This window comes from Mchenga conophoros, linkage group LG11 (assembly GCF_057382185.1).
Source record: "Mchenga conophoros isolate Kocher_MC1m ecotype Shallow Benthic linkage group LG11, M_conophoros_male_GT1.1, whole genome shotgun sequence".
NCBI classification, from domain to species: Eukaryota; Metazoa; Chordata; class Actinopteri; order Cichliformes; family Cichlidae; genus Mchenga; species Mchenga conophoros.
The window spans coordinates 39,259,039-39,281,745 of record NC_140536.1 but is presented as its reverse complement, the minus strand read 5'-3'; the positions used below and the strand labels follow the sequence as shown (position 1 = coordinate 39,281,745).

General features: G+C 45.9%; 1 protein-coding gene across 1 annotated transcript in view; it reads left to right on the top strand.

Annotated features, from left to right (window-relative positions):
* Positions 1–22,707, top strand: part of arhgef2b (rho/rac guanine nucleotide exchange factor (GEF) 2b) — a 39,087-nt gene that overhangs the window by 13,844 nt on the left and 2,536 nt on the right. Inside the window, exons 2-17 of the mRNA XM_085292987.1 lie at positions 9,215–9,377; positions 12,532–12,599; positions 14,165–14,228; positions 14,318–14,450; positions 15,378–15,481; positions 15,575–15,712; positions 16,047–16,297; positions 17,075–17,200; positions 17,350–17,467; positions 17,547–17,795; positions 17,874–17,953; positions 18,051–18,223; positions 18,747–19,027; positions 21,174–21,251; positions 21,349–21,404; positions 22,032–22,073. Coding sequence (XP_085149113.1) covers positions 9,215–9,377; positions 12,532–12,599; positions 14,165–14,228; positions 14,318–14,450; positions 15,378–15,481; positions 15,575–15,712; positions 16,047–16,297; positions 17,075–17,200; positions 17,350–17,467; positions 17,547–17,795; positions 17,874–17,953; positions 18,051–18,223; positions 18,747–19,027; positions 21,174–21,251; positions 21,349–21,404; positions 22,032–22,073 — 2,124 coding nt within the window. The remainder of the gene's footprint in view (positions 1–9,214; positions 9,378–12,531; positions 12,600–14,164; positions 14,229–14,317; positions 14,451–15,377; positions 15,482–15,574; positions 15,713–16,046; positions 16,298–17,074; positions 17,201–17,349; positions 17,468–17,546; positions 17,796–17,873; positions 17,954–18,050; positions 18,224–18,746; positions 19,028–21,173; positions 21,252–21,348; positions 21,405–22,031; positions 22,074–22,707) is intronic.

The following is a 22,707-nucleotide window of genomic DNA, read 5'->3' as shown; positions in this document are numbered from 1 at the left end:
ACTTTACAGACAGTTTAAAACAGGAGCTCTGTCATTGGCTGGCTGCTAGTCACATGATTTCTTTCCTTTAATTTATATCTGACCAGAAGAAGTTCAGAGTCAGAAACAGGAAGTAGTTATTATTTTCAGGCATGAGCTCAAATAGAAACACTGATCACATGCAGAGAAAACTCAAGCAGGAAGAACTAACCGTGTTTCTATAATCATCACCATCATTAGTTAAATCTGTGATTATTTCCACTGACAGTGTTGCTGTTTGTGACGGACACGAAGTGGGGCAGTGGAAGGATGGATATCTTGATGCTGTGCAAACGTCTCGTTCTTTATGCTTTGCTCATAAGCAGCCAGACTCGAGCAGGAGTTCTCCAGTAAAGTTATTTTGGACACTGGCTGCTTTTTCAGTCTGGTCCATGTACCTGACCACTGTGTTTGTTTAGCCTCGTAGCTCTGACCTTTGAATCATTCAAACATAAAAAGGATAATAAATCAACGATGAACCAATGTTGTATCCACACATAAGACACCCCAGTGTCTTTAGGCTCTTTCTTACCAGTGTCCTGTTCACATTTCTTTACTGAACCTATGAAAAATGTTAAAGATAACACGGTTGGAAATAAAAAAATTTTTTAGTATTTTTGCACCAAAACAGTGAATTCCAAAGAGCTGGTATCTGAAAACTCAGCATATTTCAGCAGTGTGACCCTAGTAGCTGAACAGTATCACGTCCGTAACAGGAGTAAAAAAACCCAATAAAGACACGAGAGAGGACCTGGGAGATGATCCAGACCTCCAACTGATCGTCTGCTGCTCACGCATTACCACCCATGTGTGGCCCAGATCTGGTTTGCCAGGGGTGGCCCACACATGGGCCAGCACAAGGCCAGTTGCAAACACACAGTTTCAGCCGTGGCCCCAGATGTCAGCCTAATGTGTACCTTAATCAAGCCATGTAATAACAACATGTGCATAATAGTGCAAAAGTAACATGACAAAACTCTGTTCAGACAGTGAATCGACTGATCTTATATAACACTTTTCACTATTCCGGATTACTGAAAGTGCTCTATACAGCATGCCACATTCACCCACTTTCTCTAAACTGAGTGCTTCCTAACTACATTCATACACATTCACACTCTTGACATGCAGACTGGAGAAGCCAGGGATCGAACCACTAACCTTCCAATCAGCAGGCTGCTCTACCTCCTGAGCTACAGCCACTCAGTGGTAAACATGAGTAAACCCTCACTATGTTTTGGATAAAGAGCACGGTTTGACACAAACCTGTGAAACCTGTATTTGAAACGTTGGCTACCATAATAGTATAGTATTGCAACATGGCATTTGGGTCTTCTAACTAAAATAGGAAAATAGGAACATAAACAGTGCCATCATTGCCAGACCTGGCCCACATCTGGTTTACATACACTCTGCCATGACACCGGTCAGTCAGAAGTGCCAGCTTGATGCTGGATCCAAGGAAGACCTGCTTTCTATGAGCCTGGGCCACATAAACCAAACCACAATCGAGCCAGATATGGCATGACATAACATAGACAGTGCCATCTACGCCAGCCCTGGCCCACATCTGGATGACTTCATTCCAGAAGTCAGTCAGCAGTGCCGGCTTGATCCCAGATCCAGGCCAGACCTGGGGCCTGTTCGTCGTACCTCGCTAAGTAAGTTAGCTGGATTAGATTGTTGACGATTTCGCGTGATCCTGGATCGTTCGGTTCCCCGAAGCTCATCCGGGACTTGCTGTCATAGCAACAGAGCCGTAAGCGTAAACCTGCTCGGGAGCAGGTTTACTTTATGTAAACAGGATTAGATCGCGGCCACGCAGGTATGTCCGCTTCATTTATACGAAAGCAACAGCGATATTCCACCACTGTTTCACCATAAATAAATAACATCAATGTAACTAAAGATAATGCAGCACTTGATCCTTTTATTGATGTCACACAGATACATACACGTCATTTCCTAAAAAAGGGAAATGAACTATTAACATTCTATTACATGTATGTGATTATTACAGATGTAAGTCATATTTCAGAGTAGTAATTGTAAATTACTTCGTGTAATCAAGATGAGAGACCACGGCTATAAAAGCGAAGGTGGATTTGGGAAGCCTGTCGCAGCCATGTCCTGTCCGTATAAGCGACCAACCCATTGCGGAAGGTGCAAGATTGATAAGGAGAGTCCTCAGAATTCAGCGTATATTGCGGGATAGACAGGATCCTTTAGCTCAGTGCGACAGTGTGCTCATAGAGAGATATCGATTTTCCCGTGAGGGTATTATTTACTTAACCAACTTGTTGACGAGGGGGTGCAGGACCACCACCTGTCTTTTTTTCCTCTGCCCTTTTCTTGGTTGCTGTTATGAACAAACTAACAGAGTATTACAGGCCAGTATTACCTTGCCAAGAGATGAAAAGCAATCTAAGAGATAAATATTACCATTCTGTAGAATACTCCTGTATTCCACTTTTACTTGTTCCCATGTTCTTGTGGGTCCTGTTGTGGCTCTAATGTGAAAGGGGATATAATATAACATATTATAATATAATATAATGCCATATGATATTGGACAATATAGTGTCATATGATAGATCTACCCTACCGCCTACTGGTGTTGGCCAGAGGGGCCGATGGCGCGATATGGCAGCCTGGCTACAACCGTAGCTGCCTCCACCAGTGTGTGAATGTGGGAGTGAATGAATAGTGGTATCGTAAAGCGCTTTGGGTGCCTTGGAAAGCGCTATATAAATCCAATCCATTATTATTATTATTATTAAATTACCTACGAGTTTGATTTGTCAGCAACTTTCTGCCAGCCCTCTCTCCTTGCTTTTGCAGCCTTTGCAGTGTTCTCTTGCGTTTTAATTAAACTCTGAAACTCCTGAAATCCCTCAATCATGAGTTCTTGCTCTGCTGCCGGAAAATACCGAGCACGCCCCTTCGACATTTTCGCCGACCAATCAGCGGGTTGCCGATCAATGTTTCTACTATCGATGCGTAGCCCCTTTTACGACACCCAGTGATGTCACATTACTGCGTCCAGCTGTACTAATCGTCAACAGCAGGTGTGTTCGGGGAACCGGATTAGCGAGATCACGGTTAGCGCGATGATTTGATCTTGGATGTGTCATTTGATCTTGGATGTAGTAAGCGACGTACGAAGAACAGGCCCCTGCTTGCTATGTGGGATATAAACAGTTAGAAATACACTGGACACGTGCGTTTGCATGTTTCATCCCAAAATCAAATCAAATCACTTTTATTGTCACATCACATGTGCAGGTACACTGGTACAGTGCATGCGAGTGAAATTCTTGTGTGCGAGCTTCACAAGCAACAGAGGTGTGTAAAAATACAATAACATAAAACAAACAAAATATAAGAATGGCTAAATCTGAGACTAATAAATATATGTACAATATAAGAGTGTATGCATTACTGGATGTGTATACTAAATATGTTTTTCTACGTGTGTGTGTGTGTGTGTGTGTGTGTGTGTGTATAGACATTTTACAAATTAAATAGAGTAAACAATAAATAAAATATATAAAAATATACAGAGTTGAATATGTGCAAAACAGTGGCATTACTGTACAGTATGGAGTGCATAATGTTAAAGTTCCAGTAGTGAAGCTGAGGTGTCTATGACGTGTTCATCAGTCTGATGGCCTGGTGGAAGAAGCTGTCTCTCAGTCTGCTGGTACGGGACCGGATGCTGCAGAACCTCCTTCCTGATGGAAGCAGTCTGAACAGTTTATGGCTGGGGTGACTGGAGTCCTTGATGATCCTCCCCGCTTTCCTCAGGCACCGCTTCCTGTAGATGTCTTGGAGGGAGGGAAGCTCACCTCCAATTATCCATTCAGAGCACCGCACTACTCTCTGGAGAGCTTTGCAGTTGTAGGCGGTGCTGTTGCCATACCAGGTGGTGATGCATCCAGTGAGGATGCTCTCAATGGCACAGTGATAGAAGGTCCTGAGGATGCGGGGGCTCATGCCGAATCTTTTCAGTCTCCTGAGAAAGAAGAGGCGCTGCTGCGCCTTCTTCACTGTTTTGTTTGTGTGTACTGACCACGTAAGATCCTCAGCCAGATGTACACCAAGGAACCGGAAGCTGCTCACTCTCTCCACAGCAGCGCCGTTGATGGTGATGGGGGTGTGTACTTCTCTGCACCTCCGGAAGTCCACTATCAACTCCTTTGTCTTTGCGACGTTGAGGGTGAGATGGTTGTCTTGACACCAGTGGGTCAGGGCGCTGACCTCCTCCCTGTAAGCCGTCTCATCACCGTTGGTGATAAGACCCACCACTGTAGTGTCGTCCGCAAACTTCACAATGATGTTGGAGTTGTTAGTGGCTGTGCAGTCATGGGTGTAGAGTGAGTACAGGAGAGGGCTCAGTACACACCCCTGTGGAGCACCAGTGTTCAGTGTGATGGGGGATGAGGTGATGCTGCCCAGTCTGACCACTTGGCGTCTGTCAGACAGGAAGCTAAGGATCCAGCTGCAGAGGGAGCTGCTCAGTCCTAGATCCTGCAGTTTCCTGTCCAGCTTCGAGGGAACGATGGTATTGAATGCTGAGCTGTAATCTACAAACAGCATCCTCACATACGTGTCTCTCTTCTCCAGGTGTGACAGGGCAGTGTGTAGTGTCAGGGCTATGGCATCATCAGTGGACCTGTTGTGGCGGTATGCGAACTGTAGAGGGTCCAGTGAGTCGGGTAGTGCAGAGCAGATGAAGTCCCTGACCAGCTTCTCGAAGCATTTTCTCACGATGGGGGTCAGGGCTACAGGTCGCCAGTCGTTCAATGAGGAGATGCTGGAGGATTTGGGTGCAGGGACGATGGTGGCCACTTTGAAGCAGGCTGGGACTACAGACGGAGAGAGGGAAAGGTTGAAGATGTGTGTGAACACTCCAGCCAGCTGATCCGCGCATGACTCGAGGACGCGGCCGGGAATCCCGTCCGGACCAGTAGCTTTGCGTGCGTTCACCTTCCTGGTGAACTTCCGCACATCCTCCTCAGACACAGTGTGCGCGCTGACCAGGGGCGGATCTAGAAGGGTGGCATGGGGTGGCAAGTGCCACCCTAAAATGATCCCTTGCCACCCCAAGTGCCACCCTAGTTTTGCATTTGACAGTGCTGTTTATTAAAATAAGATAGCATTAACAGTTTGAGCGTAGTTACAGTCAGCAGTGAATATAAATGCTAAAACTGAATATGTTGCATAGTGTTCCCCCCCTCCACCAACAAATGGTTCAGCCCAAAGCAGGACCGGCTTTTTTCTTGTTTTCAGTAGCAAGCGATGCTCATGATTGTGCCAGAGCACATTTTGAACAACACCATGGGAATTTCGCTTTTCACACAGGTGGGTGGATGTTACACTCTGGAAATGGAAGGAAGGTGAGTGTTATTAACCCTCTGAGGTCCACGGACACGCTGCACCTCCAGATCACATGACTGATGTGAGCACACATCTGTGAGTGACACAGCAACAAGCTGCAGCCACGCTGAGTCTCTGTTTCAGCCACATTGAAAGTTCGGACTTTAAAGTTTTTAAATTTTAATTACAGGCCAGTAAATCCAGAGTTATGATAAAAATATATATAAGCCACGCTTTTTTCTAAATACTGTGGTCACATTTTTGTGTGTGTGTGTTTTAAGCATTTTCTAAAGACAGCACGAAAACAGTAAGGAAAGAAATAAAGCCACATGTTTCCTATCGGTGGAAAAATACACCATGGCGACCAATTTTTAAAAAAGTCAACACGTGGGATTTGGTTGTTTAGGAAAAGGGAAAAGTTTGGGGAGTGACGGTAACGGCAGCGAGACAGAGTGAGTTTTTAGATGTGGGAGATTTGTGACGTTTAGTGTGGAGTGCATACTTAGTGTGTTGTGTTGTGTTGTGTAGTTGTTCTGTTGTGTAGTCGTTTTGTTTTGTGTGTCAGTGAGGGCGCTAATGACTGTCACAGAGCCACATTTGCAACGTAAACACTGTCACTAAGTAGAAAACCAGCGGAGTGATACACCTGCTGTTGTCAGGCCTGCAGGTTTGTCCCTGTGCTTTCTGTCTTTTGGTGGACAAACTTGTTTTTTACTGACACACATCATTTGTGGGGCATCTTATTGCAACACCTGATTGTTCTCTCATTTTAGTTTTAGTAATATTTTTAAATGGTTGTACAAAATGAAAAAAAAATGGCAGGTGTATGGGGTGCATTTTTAGATAAATGGTTGTTTATGTTTACAAAATGTACATTTTATATTTGCATTTCAAGTTATAAAAATGTACTCAACATGTCTGTGTTTTTTTACAGTAAAAAAATTCTACTAGGATTTTAAGTTCTTTGTGTGATTTCAGATCAGTAACACTAATTCAGCATGTCGGTGAAAAAACAACTAAATTCAGTTGAGCTGAAAAGAAATCAAACAAGGCAATGGGGAAAAAACCAAAATGAAACAATTTCAGGGTGAAATACAAACATAAACTCAAAAGGAGTCAAAAATGGCCGGTTGTATTGTAGACCTCAGAGGGTTAATCCAACAAAACATGAAAAATTAGGTTTACATTTTTGTTCATGACAGTGCAGATTTCTGACATTTTGTGTAATTTAAGCTGTAACAATGTGACTGTTTTTAACAAAAACAGTGAAACTTAAGTTAGACTTGTGTTTGTAAATGAAGCGCCCCATGTTGTGTAGCTTTCTGGATTTTATATTTATTGGGCTACATATTTATTTATTCTACAGGCTATACAGTACATAAGATCAAAACTCATATGTAACTAGTGTGTAATTATGTGGGCTACAGACAATAATTAAGTTATAGACTATATTTATATGAAAAACTTGCATACTTACTGCATTTGAATCATTTAACCATATGTAACCACCTGCATGAGTGTTTGAAAAAAAAAAGGCTTTGATTTTGCCACCCCATTTGATTTCTTTGCCACCTTAAGAAAATTTCTCTAGATCCGCCCCTGGCGCTGACGTCATCCGCGGTGCGCACACTGTCCGGTCTCGTGGTGTTCGCTGTGTCAAATCTAGCGTAGAATACGTTTAGATCCTCACACAGAGAGGCCGTGGTCTGCGGTGTGCTGGTTTCCCTCTAAAGTCTGTGATCGTGTTTAGTCCCTGCCACATACTCCGAGGGTTGTCAAACTGTTGCTCCACCCTGTCCCTGTACTCACGTTTGGCTGCTTTGATCGTCTTCCGGAGTTGGTAATGTGCGTGGAGGCATAGGTGGTGCTCCGTGCCGCGCGAACATCTCCGTTAATCCAGGGTTTTTGATTTGGGAAGGATTTAACTGTTCTGGATGAGACGACATCTTCCACGCATTTCCTGATAAATCCACAGACTGAGTCTGTGTTCTCGTCGATGTCTTTAGCAGCCACGTGAAACATTTCCCAGTCCGCGTGATCAAAACAGTCCCGCAGCGCAGACTCCGATTGGTCCGACTAACTGTGCACCGCCCTTATGGTTGGAGCTTCCTGTTTCAGCTTCTGCCTGTAGACGGGCAGGAGCAGGATGGAGCGGTGATCTGATTGGCCGAATGGGGCGTGGGGGAGGGCTTTGTACGCAGCAGTGGTGAAGTAGCCGGTCTCCACGAGTGTTGAAGTGGATGTGTTGGTGGCGTTTTGGTGAAACTTTCTTCAGGTTTCCTTTGTTAAAGTCCCCGTCTGTGATAAACGCTGCCTCTGGGTGTGCGGTTTCCTCGCTGCTGATCACGCTGTACAGTTCCCTGAGTGCTCGGTCAGTGTCGGCTTGTGGGGGAATGTAAACAGCCGTAATAATCACTGCTGTAAATTCCCTCGGTAGCCAGAATGGCCGGCACTTAATCATCAGGTACTCCAGGTCCGGTGAGCAGAAGGATTTGACCGGGTGCACGTTCGCATAATCACACCAGCTGTTGTTGATCATGAAACATACACCACCGCCTCTGCTTTTCCCAGTAAGCTCCTGTGACCTGTCCGCGCGATGCACGGAGAACCCCGGTAGTTGTATTGCGGAGTCCGGTACCTTGTCCGATAGCCAGGTTTCTGTGAGGCAGATCACGCAGCAGTCCTGCATCTCTCGCTGGAATGAGATCCGTGCCCGAAGCTCGCACAGCTTGTTCTCCAGAGACTGCACATTAGCCAGTAATAAACTGGGTAACGGTGGTCTGTTAGTGCGCCGTCTCAGTCGAACCAGAACGCCAGGTCTTCTCCCTCTGCGTCGGCGTTTGCGGCCTTCAGGGACAGAGAACAAAGGCGTCTCAGGTGAGATGAATGGGGGGTCTGCAAACGGAGCGTCCGTGTTGCAAAACTTGAACTCCGGAAAGTGATGAGAAAGTCCGTCTTTTATGTCCAGTAAGGTTTGTCGGTCGTACACAAGGAGACACGTGCTGCTCGTGAAAAAATAAAGGAAAAGGAAAATTAAACACAAAAAACAGCTGTTGCTTGGGGGAGCTCGCGACGAGGCTGCAGCAAAACACCCTGCAGCTGTTTCACATTTTCTTGCAAAAGCTCGAGAGGTGGTTGTGTTTTGTGACGTGTCGGGTTTCAACCTGCAGCATCCAATAATCTAGACTCAATAATGATGTTCAGCTGCAGCTGTGTGAAGAGGAAAAGCAGAAGTGTTTCGTTGTTGGTGGATTTCACACCCATGTGTACTTCTGTGTTTGTGATGACATCATCCCCCCACCCCCCACGGTCCTCACACACTTCCCCTTCCTGCCCCTCCCAGGGCAGAAAGCAGAAAGCAGAAGTTCAGCTTTTGGGAACATGAAACATGTTTCTGATGAATCGTCACTTTTAGTGTTTTCAGTTTAAACTCTGCTCCCTCTGCTGTTACCGATGGATCGACTGATCAGGTCTGAGTCTGTGACTTTGGAGCAGTTTAGTGAAGATGTCTCTGAAACTTGACGGTGGTTTCGGTTACAGATGTGACTCATTTAAGCCTCACGCTGCCTTCACGTCTGTATTGATAGCTGATTAATCACTCTGGCTGACAACCGCGTGTGATTCCCACGCGTGGTGGGCCTCCAAGTATTTGATTGACTCATTTCAGAGTGGAGCCACTGATACTCAGCCCTGCACTCTGATTGGCTGGTGAAACAGTCTGTCTGCAGCCAATCAGAAGTCGTGGGTTTGAATCCGCTGGCTGTTCTCAGCAGGTGCTCCGGTCCCCTCATACAGCTCTGTCTCATCTGTTTCTCAGAATAAGGAGAAGGAGCGCCTGAAAGAGAGGGAGAAGGAAGCGAGAGAGAGGGAGGTGCGCTCCAGTAATGGCCACCTGTTTACCTCACTGACAGTGTCCTCCACCACCCTCTGCTCCTCCTGCAACAGGAGCATCACGGCCAAAGAGGCGCTCAGCTGCCCAGGTAAGCACACCTAGGGATGGGTATTGATAAGATTTTCACGATTCCGATTCCATTTTCGATTCTCTTATCGATTCTTTTTAAAAAAGGAGAACACTAAGGTCGATTAGCTCAGAACTTTGTTTTATATCTTCTCTTTGAACAAGATAGAAATTTAAGAGTAACATGGCCTTACAAACCCAGCAGTGAGATCTTAAGAGATCCAGCCTGCGGCTCTTCAATGGGGTGTCACAGGGTCCCCAGGAAAAAACATTGTAAATGTAAAATAATAAAATAAATATTCTTCTGTAGCAATAACAAAGTATAACATAAATTATTCTGTAGCAATTACACAAGAATATCCAGTAATGTCCCTGCCTACAATTAAACACATTCACTTACTGAAAATGATCTGCTGTGGCAAACGGGTGCAAACCTTTGACCACAAACTGAGTCACTGCTCGGTGACGTTCGTCTATCCTGCCTGAAAGGAGACGCTACCGGCAGACTGCAGCGAGAACTGCCAGCATCTGAGCCAGACTCTGTCTGTCTCATCATGGTCACTAAATGCACAGTAATGGCAGGTTTGTAATAAGGCAGATCGCGCTAACATAATATGTTAGTTGATTATTTACCTGCCGCATTAACGGGAGAGGACGTGCAAACGTTACCGCTGCTGCTGGGCTGAGATTCACGAGTCCGGAGCGGAATTAAAAACACGACGTTCATTTAAGGTCATCGCGTGTTTTGTGAACAAATGCTTTTGCATATTTGTAGTGTTTCCTCCCTTCAATGAAATCTCTACTTTGCAAGTATTGCAAGTTGCCCTGTTGTCATCCGTTCTCGTAAAGTGTAACCAAACTTTTGAGCGTTTGAGCCGCTGTGTTTCCTGCCAGGTAAATGATGCTCCGCAACGTGGTGACGTCATTCGGGGCGACTGGAATCGATAAGGGAATCGTTTGCAAAAATGGCAAACGATTCCAAGGAACTGAAACAGTGGGAACCGGTTCTCAACAAGAACCGGGTTTTGATACCCATCCCTAAGCACAACTGTACAGAGGGAGGGTTTACAGTTCATTTACACACAGGAAACTTTATTTATACAGTCGATTTACAGATTGATCAAACTTGTGTGTGTGTGTGGGGGGGGGGCTTGTCTGCTGTGTGTATGACAGACGGTGTGTTAATCCTCCTCACAATGAACAGATGTACCTCCGGATTAACACACACAGAGTCAGCTGAGATCAGTGTAACACAGTAAAATCTCCTTGTTAAACACAACAGATTGGTCATGTGACCACATGTAGACCTCAGGAGCGGGTGAAAGAAGACTCACCCCTCTTCCCGCCCCATCCCCCCAAGCCCCTCGCCCAGTGTGTATGTGTGTGTGTGTCAGCCTACACACCTTGTTGTCCTGCACTCTGATTGGCTGCTGCAGATGCACCCTGAGAAGTGGGTCAAGGGGACTATGTCTACGTGTGTGTGTGTGTGTGTGTGTGTGTGTATGTGTGTGTGTGTGTGTGTACACAGACTTCAAGTCAAGTGGCTTTATTGTCATTCCAACCATGTACAGTGGTACAGTACACAGTGAAAGGAGAAAGCGTTCCTCCAAGACCACAGTGCTACAAATGACAGCCAATCAACACAAGACAACATAAAGTGAAATATGTCAAAACTGCAAAAAAACAAAACAACGACAGCGCAACACCAGACAGAACAGAACGATACAGACAGACAAATCTTTGGGTAGAGCAGGGGTGTCCAACTCCAGGCCTCGAGGGCCGATGTCCTGCAGATTTGGCTAAATTACCTCCTCAACACGTTTTAAAGTTCTCCAGAGGACTGGTAATGAACTGATCGTTTGATTCAGGTGACCCAGGGGGAGATCTAAAACCTGCAGGACACTGGCCCTCGAGGCCTGGAGTTGGACACCCCTGGTGTAGAGCAACTCGAAGACTGAAGAAAGTTTATAAAAAGAAACTTACACACCCAGAACACAGAGTATTTTTAACTGTGTGTGTGTTGTGGTTTACTGGCGACATCTTCTGTGGAAAAAGTGAGGTCAGCACAGTGAACAAATGTGTGTCTTTAGCATGTAAGTGGTCTCTTTCTTGCCTGGTTTCTGCAGGTTCCAGTACCACTGTGGTAGTTGGGTTTCTCTCTCTCGCTTCTCTTTTTTATTTATACAGCATCAAATCACAACAACAGTTGCCTGAGGTGCTTTATATTGTAAGGTAAACCCTACTATAATACAGAGAAAACCCAACAATCATATGACCCCCTGTAAGCAAGCGCTTGGGTGACAGTGGGAAGGAAAAAATTCCTTTTAACAGGAAAAAACCTCCAGCAGAACCAGGCTCAGGGAGGGGCGGGGCATCTGAATCTTAAAAAAGTTGTAGAGTTTCTGTTGGACTTCACAGAGTCCGGCAGCACAACAGATTCTGTTCTGTAAACTTCAGACTGTAAGAAGCTCGTTTACAGACTGTTTCCTGCTGGATTAATTGAAGGCTTTGCAGGGAGTTCCTGATAATAGTGCTGATAATAATAATCCAGCCTAGAAGTAATAAATGCATGAACTAGTTTTTCAGCGTCTGTTCATTGTTTCAAATTTCAGAGATATACATTTTCATTGTATACCAAAGAAAATGTATGCTGTGTCTTCTAATGATGCTGCCTAAGGGAAGCATGTATAATGTAAACAGAATTGGTCCTAGCACTGAACCCTGTGGAACTCCATAATTAACCTCAGTGTGTGAAGAGGACTCTCCATTTACATGCACAAACTGGAGTCTATTAGATAGATATGATACAAACCACTGCAGTGCAGTACCTGTAATACCTACAGCATGCTCTAATCGCTCTAATAGGATATTATGGTCGACAGTATCGAACGCTGCACTGAGGTCTAGCAGGACAAGCACAGAGATGAGTCCACTGTCAGAGGCCATAAGAAGATCATTTGTAACCTTCACTAAAGCTGTTTCTGTGCTGTGATGAGCTCTGAAACCTGACTGAAACTCTTCAAATAAACCTCTGCAGATGATCTGTTAGCTGTTTTACAACTACTCTTTCAAGGATGTTTGATATAAAGGAAGGTTGGAGATTGGCCTATAATTAGCTAAGACAGCTGGGTCACCCCATTTACACCCGTGTCTCTCTTTACCTGTGTGTCTCATAGCATGTAATGTCACCATCCACAATCGCTGCAGAGACAGTCTGGCGAGCTGTGCTAAGATGAAGCAGAAGGTAAGAGCAGTCTCTCTCTCTCTTCTTACCTGTCTGTCTGCACACACCTGTCCCAGTCCTGGTAGGCTACAGTCACACTGGGGAAAACAATGGTTCGCTCTTGGTTTACATCTTACATCAGAAAGCTTTGCTATCAGGGTCTTTCTAAAAAAAAGGTTACATTAACTTCAATTCAATTCAATGTTATTTACACAGCGCCAAACCACAATAGTCACCTCAAGGTGCTTTATATTGTAACGTAGACCCCACAATAATACATACAGAGAAAAGCCCAACAATCATATGACCCCCTATGAGCAGCACTTTGGCGACAGTGGAAAGGAAAAACTCCCTTTTAACAGGAAGAAATCTCTGGCAGAACCAGGCTCAGGGAGGGGCGGGGCCATCTGCTGCGACCGGTTTGGGTGAGAGAAGGAAGACAGGATAAAGACACGCTGTGGGAGAGAGACAGAGATCAACACATACATGTTAATCTCTGTGGCTTTGCAGCGGATGGTGCAGCCGCTGTGATAGGTGTCACACCACTGAGTGAAAAAAATCAGCCCTAACCTGACCGTCATTCAGTGCACCGTTCACAGTTAGAACAATGATGTGGTAAAACATATTACTTTCACATATTTATTAACTCTGAAAATCTGAAAGTCTACTGTTGAATTCAGTGAATGGAGCAAGATGCCTCCGTTCTTGCACAGAGGAAAGATGTGTGGGGAAAAAAGGGAATTGATGCACTGCAGTAAAAATAAATGGCATCAAAGCATACTTTTTTCTTTGGGACATCCTGTAGTGGAATATTTACTAATTCTTTCTTTAAGCTGACAGCATTTTGTGCTGTTGCATATAATGAAGTTGTGTGACAGCTGGTGAAAAATAGCACAGATGAGGCATTCACCTGCACTGAGGATAGTAAAAGAAAGAAAATGAATGATGCTCTGTGTGCACACTACTGAGAAATGTTGTGTAATTTTTATTGTGCACTGATCTTTGTGTAGAAGTTTGACTAAAACACTGAACTGATCGCTGGAAAAAGGAAAACAGGATATTTCCATGTGTGCGTCCTGTCTCAGGATTCTCCTTGCTCAGTTCAAGTCGTCTCTTTGAGTAAGCTTGCAATATTATTGTGGAGCAGGAATATGTGGGGCTCGACTCTGAGCGCGCCAGGAGTGAGTAAAGATCAACAGAGCCAAAGGTTCAGGGCTCCGCCCCCTCATTCTAACTGTTAAGCAGCTAATCAAGTTAGCTTGGAGAAGCTGAGGGAGCTCAAAGTAGTTTCTCACAGGAAGAAAGCAAGAATGAGTCAGCAGGGGTTGGTCGGCCGTGTTAGAACGAGGGGGTGGAGCCCTGAGCACGGCTCGCCAGGTCTGTCATGGACAGACATGGTGTCATTGGAGATTCTGTAGTTGGTCACACCAAGGCGATTCCCATAGTGAAACACAGAGCGAAGTTATAAAAAGAACTGCCACAAACGTCGGTGACCCGGGTTTTTGGAGCAGCTGTGTTGCTCATGAACGCAGGCTTTCTCTCTCTTTTTGGTCGCTCCAAGGTTGACCTGTGTTTCTCTCTGACAGCAACAGAAGCTGGCGTTAGCGAGAAATAGTTCAGCTCTGCAGAACGTCGCCATGAGAAGCAAAAGTGAGTCCTGTCACCTAAAAACATCTCCTTTTCCTCTTCTTTTGCTGTTGTTTGTCACAATGATGACTTTTTCTTCTTCTCTGCTTCAGCGCCTATGATGAAGGAGCGACCGAGCTCAGCCATCTATCCTTCTGACAGCCTTCGTCAGTCGCTGCTCGGCTCCAGACGCGTTCGATCTGGCCTCTCGCTCGCCAAAAGTGTCTCCACAAATAACATCGCAGGGTGAGGCTGAGCACGGAGCTAATTGGCTGCTGGCTGTTGTGGTTGAGCAGGAGCATCAGAAACAGGAAAAGCAAATGTACAGACTAAATTGATTATGGGTGTTCCTAATAAACTGACCACTTTGTGTGGAAAGACTGGAAATCGGAAACATGCAGCTGAGCTAAAATATAAACCTCCAGGTCACAGACGAGGCTCCGGTTTGCTCGGCTCCGACATCGCCATCTTGTGGTTCTTGTGGTTGCAGGAAGCAGCTGCTGGGAGGGTTAGAGATATGGCCGCAGAGCGAAAGAAGTAAAATTCATTATATGCAAGAATAAATTCACGCAGAGTTCATTAAGAATAAAACATAAAAAAATTAATCCAGATGCTGACATCATCAAACCGCCACCCATCACAAAGTGAGGTCTTGATGCGTGCTCAGTCATCCAGGTGAGTAAATCCCATAAAGTCGATTCTGTTCATCTGGATGTTTTCAGTGGGAGAAACGTTTCGTCACTCATCCAGGTGACTTCTTCAGTCTCAGCTGACTGCAGGTTTCCAGCCTCATAAACAGGACATTTGCTCAGTGACTGAAACCAGCCCACAGAAACGTTTCTCCCGCTGAAAACGTCCAGATGAACAGAATCAATTTGTGGGGAAGGTGAAGCAAGCTTTTAAATCGCATCCAGTGAAACTAGTTCAGTGTTCTGTGGGGCAAAAGTAAAACACTGAAGCTCTCTATCTTTAAACTAATGTACTCTACTGTACTCGATTACTGTAATCGAGTATTGCAGCTTCAGTGACTTGAAAAAGTTTTCGATATGACGAGCTTCAACACACTCAGACATTTATTAATTGCCACGGCAGTCAACAGCTGACATGCTCACCTGCTTCTCTGCATCTTCACACCATCAGAGCATCATAAGTCACCTTTCTGTCTGTCCTCAGTGTGACCGAGGACTCTGCAGGTCTCAAGAGGATCCTGTCTCAGTCCACAGAGTCTCTGAACTTCAGGAGCAGGACTCTGTCCATGGAGTCTCTTACTGATGACGGTCTGTTAGTCACTTTTATTGATTACTATCAGATCTTAATTCTGTGAGCAGGTGGCGCTGTAACCTGATGGGATTCATTCTTTCTGTGTGCAGCTGAGTGGAGCCCTCTGCTGGACGAGCTGCAGAAGGAGGGCAGCTGCGTGCAGGTCGACAGCTGGAGCCTCGCTGTGGAGCCCAACTTCCTGCAAACACTTCACAAAGACCTGATCAAGCAGCAGGACGTCATCTACGGTACAGCAACAGTCACCAAACACACACACACAACATGTGGACTCGTTACACCTGCGGGAGATTTAAACTTGGAGCTCATACAGCTTCCAGATGTGTGGGAATTTTTGCCCATTTGTTCAGGAGAGCTTTTGTCAGGTCTGGCACTTGGCGTCTCTGTTTTAGTTCCTCCCAAAGGTGTTTGACGTGTCAGTGCTCTGTGTGGGCGGGGTCGGGTTTTCCTACAGTCCCAACGAAGTAGCCAATTCTAAAACCTTAACTAAAGCGTGGTCTACAGCTGTGCGTGTGCTCGCCACAGCTGGAGAAGAAACGTGACCGAGCTCTCTCTTTGCCTCAGAGCTGATCCAGACCGAGTTTCACCACGTCCGCACGCTGAGGATCATGGAGGGCGTGTACCGGCGGGGGATGCTGGAGGAGGTGATGCTGGAGGCGGGGGTGGTCCACACCATCTTCCCGTGTCTGGACCAACTGCTGGAGCTTCACTCCCACTTCCTGTCAGAGCTGTTGAACAGGAGGAAGGCGGGTCTGGTGGAGGGCAGCTCCACCAACTTCACGGTGCGCAAGCTGGGAGACCTGCTGGTCCGACAGGTACGACGACTCCACCTCTTGCACCCGCACCTTGCTGCTAACAGGGCTTCTAAGGCTACGTTCCCACTGCAGGCGAAAGCGCATCAAATCCACCATATCCGATCATGGTATGGCAGTTTGAACAGCACAAATCCGACATTTTCAAATGCGACCTTTTGTATGTGGTACTGAATCCGATACATATCTGATGTTTTAGAAAGTGACTGCTGTTTGATGGTCATGTCGCATTAAATTAGTCTTTTACGTCACTGACAAAAGACAGATCCCAATTATCAGCGCTGGAGAAGACAAACGACTCCGTGTCCATATATACATCTGCACGGAGGTAGCAGCCACTGCTCCAAACAAGGCCATTGTTAAAGCACGGGCTCTCTGTTTTCTCAGTGTCCTTCTTTCTCTAATTAATTTGTCAAAATTCTGTCGGTTACAACTGTGCAGAAATTGGTAGACTGCTGCAACAACACCTACCGTGAACAGAGCGCATTGTGTGTGACGTCTTCTTTTGCACATGCAGGCCGCTTTGAGACGTTCACACTAGAGCACGTTTGCTGTCACATTTTATTTGTAGTGTGAACAAAAAACAGACAAAAAAATGGATGGATTTATTTAATAAAACCCGAGGCTTGTTTGCCCGGAACTGAACGTCACGTTTGTCAACATAAACCAACCACTTGGCACTGATTTTAAAATGGCATTCACCAGACGGTCGCTACAAAGACACGCCAAAGACCTGAGTTTATCCACCGAACCTACACGTGTGTGTGTGTGTGTGTGCAGTTCTCAGGGCAGACTGCTGATGACTGGAAGAAAGTTTATTCAGAGTTCTGCAGTCGACATCCGAAAGCTGTGAAACTCTACAAGGAAGTTTTGGCTCGCGACCGGAGACTGCAGCAGTTCATCAGGGTGAGGCGCTCACCTGTGGCTTCAGGCTGATCCTGGAACCGTCATGGTCATTGTGTTTTGATTTACGCTGCTGCAAGCTGGTTCGGCCCGGGGCCGGCTGGTGTTTCTGATGCTGACTTCCTGTCTCCATCCTTTCCCACAATGCTCAGCGTGTGACTCGCGGTCCTCTGCTGCGGCGTCACGGCGTCCAGGAGTGCATCCTGTTGGTGACGCAGCGGATCACAAAGTACCCCGTCCTCATCCAGCGAATCCTGGACAACACTAAAGGTAATCTGTGACTTTTGACCTTTAGGATTCTCTGATGACCTTTGACTTATGACTGTGATGAATCCATAACCTCCTGCAGGCTGCGAAGAGGAGGCACAGGCTCTGAGCCGCGCACTGGGCCTCCTGAAGGAGCTGATCAGCTCTGTGGACAAAGAGGTCCTGGAGCTTGACCGGAGCAGGAGGCTGCAGGAGATCCATGCCCGCCTGGACCCGCGTGCCCAGGCAGAGGTCCGGGGAGGAGGTGTGTTCAGAGGTGGAGAGCTGCTGAGGAGGAGGCTCCTGCACGAGGGGACACTCCTCTGCAAGGTCCAGGGTACCAGGATGAAAGGTAGTGGGCTTTATCACCTGCTGTGGTGCAACATGCGTGTGGGCAGAGCTTGCAAGTCACGACTGTGTTTGTCTCCAGATGTGCAGGTGCTGCTGATGTCAGACATCTTGGTTTTCCTCCAGGAGAAAGACCAGAAGTTCACCTTTGTTGTGTCACTGGTGAGTCATGCCTGATAACATTCGAAAGCCCCCTGACCTTCTTCAGCTCTGTTCAAGGTTTCCTGTTTGCTCACCTGTCTGCTCACCTGCGTTTCAGGACAAGTCTCCAGTGGTCTCATTGACTAATCTGATTGTCAGAGACATAGCCAATCAGGAGAGAGGGATGTACCTGATCAGTGACTCCACCCCCCCGGAGATGTATGAGCTGCACGCCTCATCGAAAGAAGACAGGAAGACTTGGATGAGCCGCATCCAGCAGGCCGCCACCAGGTGAGCAAGACACACGTGTGTGTCCTGAGGAAACGAAGTGCTCTGGCTGTGCGTCATTTCCTACCCCGATGACGACAGTTATCACAATACAGAGCGCCTGTAAATTCAGTGAATATAATACAGTCATATTCCTGCAGTCGAGTGTCTCGACCAGTGCACGGCATCGTGTATTTGTGGGAGTTTTGATGTCCGGTTTTCTCTTTAGTATATGACGTGCTGCAGGAATCAGAATCACAACTATCAAATGAAATGATGTATTTAAGAGCAACAGGCTGAACCAGTTAAATAATACAAACATAAGAAATCGCTCTAATACTCACAAACGGCTCAATTATAAATATCCATAATATTACAGAGGCCAAATATATATAATTGATATTTAACCTGTGAAACTGGTATTTGTATTTGTTACCTTCTGCGCCTCTACTTAGTTTTGGTGACCTTAGTTACTGTGGTAACTACTGCAAACTGTAGTTACTGTAGTTACTGTGTACTTTAGTTACTGATGAATTCTTTTCTGCAGCTGTCCGTGCAGAGACGACTTTCCTCTCATTGAGACAGAAGACAAAGCGTTGCTGCGCAGACTCAGAGCTGACATCCAGCAGAAGGACAGGGAGGTGCTGGAGCTCTTACAGGAGCGCGTCACTCTGTTTTCTGATCTGGTGGAGGCGTCTGGAAGAGGAAAGGCAGAAGAAGAAGGAGACATGGAGGTCAGGATCTCCTCCTCCTGCAGGAACCTTTTTAGAGCTGACACTCCTCAGGCACCTCAGGCCGAGCCACTCCTCCTCGCTGCCATCGGTGAAGGTGAGGAGGTGCTAATGCTTCTTAGGTCCAGAACGATGGACTAAGACTTTAACAGATCATGTGACCTTTGGTGGAGATTAGGGTGTAACGCGGTAAAGGACCAGGGCGCCTAACTGCAGCTTCATAGATAATGAGCTAATCAGGCTACGGAGCCTGAGTGTGTGAATAAAACACAGGAAACAGAAATAGAGCTCAAAAGTATACAGAAAATAAATATATGCATATATATCACGAACAGAAATAATGGTAATAACACAAAACAGCTTATTAGGTCCCAAAAGGAGGTGGGACGAGGTTTAGTCCAGTGTGAGATCAGTTTTGTTCCATTGACCTGTGATAGGACAGCACGGTGGCACGGTGGTCAGCACTGTTGCCGCACAGCAAGAAGGTCCTGAGTTCAATTCCCCCATCAGGCCGGTTCCTTCTGTGTTGAGTTTGCATGTTCTCCCCGTGTTTGCGTGGGTTCCCTCCGAGTACTCCGGCTTCCGTCCAAACGTGCAGTTAGTGGGGATAGGTCAATTGGTTAATCTAAATTGCCCATAGGCATCAATGATGTTGAGTTGCATTTTTCCTCATCCTGAAAAATGCCACAACCATGACCCCTACTAAATCTATTTCTAAACTATACAAAGCTCTCTCTAGTGCCAGCAAGGATAACACTTTATACACTAAGGATAAATGGGAAAGGGAATCAGGAATTGGTATTTCTGTGGGGGAGTGGGAAAATGTTTGGTACTGCCAGTGGTCCACGTCCAGTTCTATGAGCTGGAAGGAGCATGGCTGGAAGAATATTATTAGGTGCTTCAAGACTCCATATCAGGAGAGATACAAAGGGGCTCGACTGTTGCTAACCATTTTCATGTTTTTTGGGACTGTCCCAAGTTAAAAAACTGTTGGATAGGTGTTCAGGTCTCCTTAAGTGCAGTCTTTAACGTTCAAATACCTTTAGATTTCAAGGTTTTATACATGAGTTTGGTCCCCTTTCTGGAACGTAGGAGTGAGATTAAGTTGGTGCAATTACTCTTGGTGGCGAGTAAAAAAACAATTACTAGAAGATGGTTCAGCCCAGCCCAGCCTACCCTGGATGACTGGTTTGGGATCATTTTAGAGATATTTAGGATGGAAAAACTTACATATCTGTTAAGAAAGCAAAAAGCCAAATTCTACCACATTTGGAGCAATTGGATCCAATTCATCACCCCCACGAGGGCTGACTTCACTTGATCTCACTATTACTTGGTTGGTTTTTGTTTTATTTATTTATTTATTTATTACATTTACTTCTATTACTATTGCTTGTTTATTTACTTATTTGTTCACCATGATTGCAGCATGGGCACCCCCCCAGTTTGTGTTTATAGTTCCATGTAATGTGTTCTATATATCTCCTTCGAGAGAGCATGCGAGCAACTCTCCTAGTAATAGCTAGTTAACCTCCACCGGTTAATATGCACCCGCTGATCACTTCATCATTTGCTCTCCTGGACTTAATCTAAAACCTGGAAGGACTTTGTTCCCATGTTATTCATATACTGCTGTGCAGACGGTTTTTCTTCTCCAATCCAAATCCAAATATAATTAAAAAATAAATTGCCCATAGGTCTGAATGTGGGAGTGAATGTGAGAGCAAATGGTTGTCTGTCCCTGTGTGTCGGCCCTGCGACAGACTGGCGACCTGTCCAGGGTCTACCCCGCCTCTCGCCCTAAAACAGCTGGGATAGGCTCCAGTGCCCCCCTCGACCCTGTAAAGGATAAACGGAAGCGAATGGATGGATGGATGACCTGTGTGTATCAACAGTTCAATTTAGTCCATAGGAGCAGGGGACATGCAGCTGATTGACCCGGAACTTATACAGGGTTCATTCCCGCCACAATAAAGGGATTTGCGGAAGTGGAGTCAGATGTTGCCGTGGTTACATGGATGTAGCTCACCTGGTTCGATGTTTAAAATTGATATTTATGGGATGAAGCCATCACACCTCAGGTCTTTGTGCCACACATAAACATCTGGGAACAAAGAAGAACTGAGCATTAAAGGAAATGTTCTCCGAGACAGCCTCCACCCCGAGCAGCTTCCAGCGCTAACAGAGACTCGGTCCAGGCTGCCGGTTGCTCACCATCAGGCTCACCATATTTTCTGTTTCAGTCGACAGACTGACGGAGCTGCTGTCAGATGCCAGCATCCAGAAATCTTCCATAACCAACGGCAACCAGGAGATCAGCGGTGAGTCACCTGTCGCCTGTTTGTGCTCCGCCCCTTCGTGTCGTGATGCAGAAATCATCTTTCTGTTGCTGTTTGATAACCTGTCTCTTTCTCTCAGATGGTGACTCTGGTTCTCTGAACGGCTCTTTTGACTTGAACGACAAGTCCTCAAAGGTAACGCTCACCTTTCACCTTCTGCTCAGGTGTGTGTCTTAAAGAAGTGAAACTTTCAACCCTTCATATTTCTTCTGACAGCTAAAATGTTTGAATGCTCAGAGGTTCCATGGAAGTTATTTACAGTCTTTAACCAATCAGTGAGCAATTGGTCATATGATCCCAATGTCACAGCAGGGTTTTGGTGGATTTTGTTTCCATGGAAACTGGAGCAGAAATGAAGATACAGGTGACAGTAAAAAACAAGTAAATGTTGAAGAATGTTTTTCTGAGGGGCTCGTTTACGTCTCACTGCACAGACGAGCGGGTGGAGCTACTTCTTCACTTACATGGTCGACGTTCCGCAACATTTCCCTTATTTATAACATCATCGTATGCAGCTGGTACAACAGAGGCTCCACCTGATTGGTCCGCAAGTTTCAGGTGGTTCGTGAAGCTGAACCTGCATCTGCACAATGCAAACCTTCAGTTGTGTTTAAATGTTTGTCTGCTGAACCACAGTTCTTCAAATAAATCCTCTTTATATAAACTGTATGTTTTCATATGTCTGAGTGAACCTTCAGAATAAGAGAAGGTCTGTGGCAGCTTGTCTCCACGTCTCTCAGTTTCAGCTCTTTTCTCTTTCAGGATGGAAATGGTAACCAGCTGCAGGAGCGAACCCTGAACGAGGTAACACCTACTTCCTCTTTTCTGAGTAACCTCTTGATACCAAGAAGTCAAAGACCTAAGCCCCTTCTCCATCAGTACCTACTCGGATCGCCTTGCCACAGTTCGCCGGTTTTCGGGGTTGGCACCACATACTGCAATAGTACCTGCTCGGCCCGGGTTCCAAGGGACCCGGGCAGGTACTAAAATGTGATGTCAGTTTGCGTGACACCGATTGGCTGGTCAGTGGCGTCATTCAAAGAGTCACGAAAGCAACTCGTTCACGAAAATCAAAACAGACATTTTTGAAACCCGACAACGAGGAAAAAGGCTGCAAAAACCGACACAAGGTGCACGAGTCTGACGAAAAGCCACAGACCCAGCAGCAGCTATACTGCTGGCTCCACGTCCACCTTTGTTGTAGTCGTCGCATATTAATCACGGGACACTCGGACATGTCGGTATGATGACGAACACGCACATTAGGTGTAACTGGACTGTAATAAAAGCAAGTCGATCTGAGTAGGTGCCAAAAGGGCTTAGATTCGCTTTGAAGATCGACATGTTTCTGTCTGTGTTGGGATGCAGCTCATGCACCGTTTCATACATTTTGATGTACAAAGTTTCTGCCTGTGCAGTTCTAACATCTTCAGCTGTC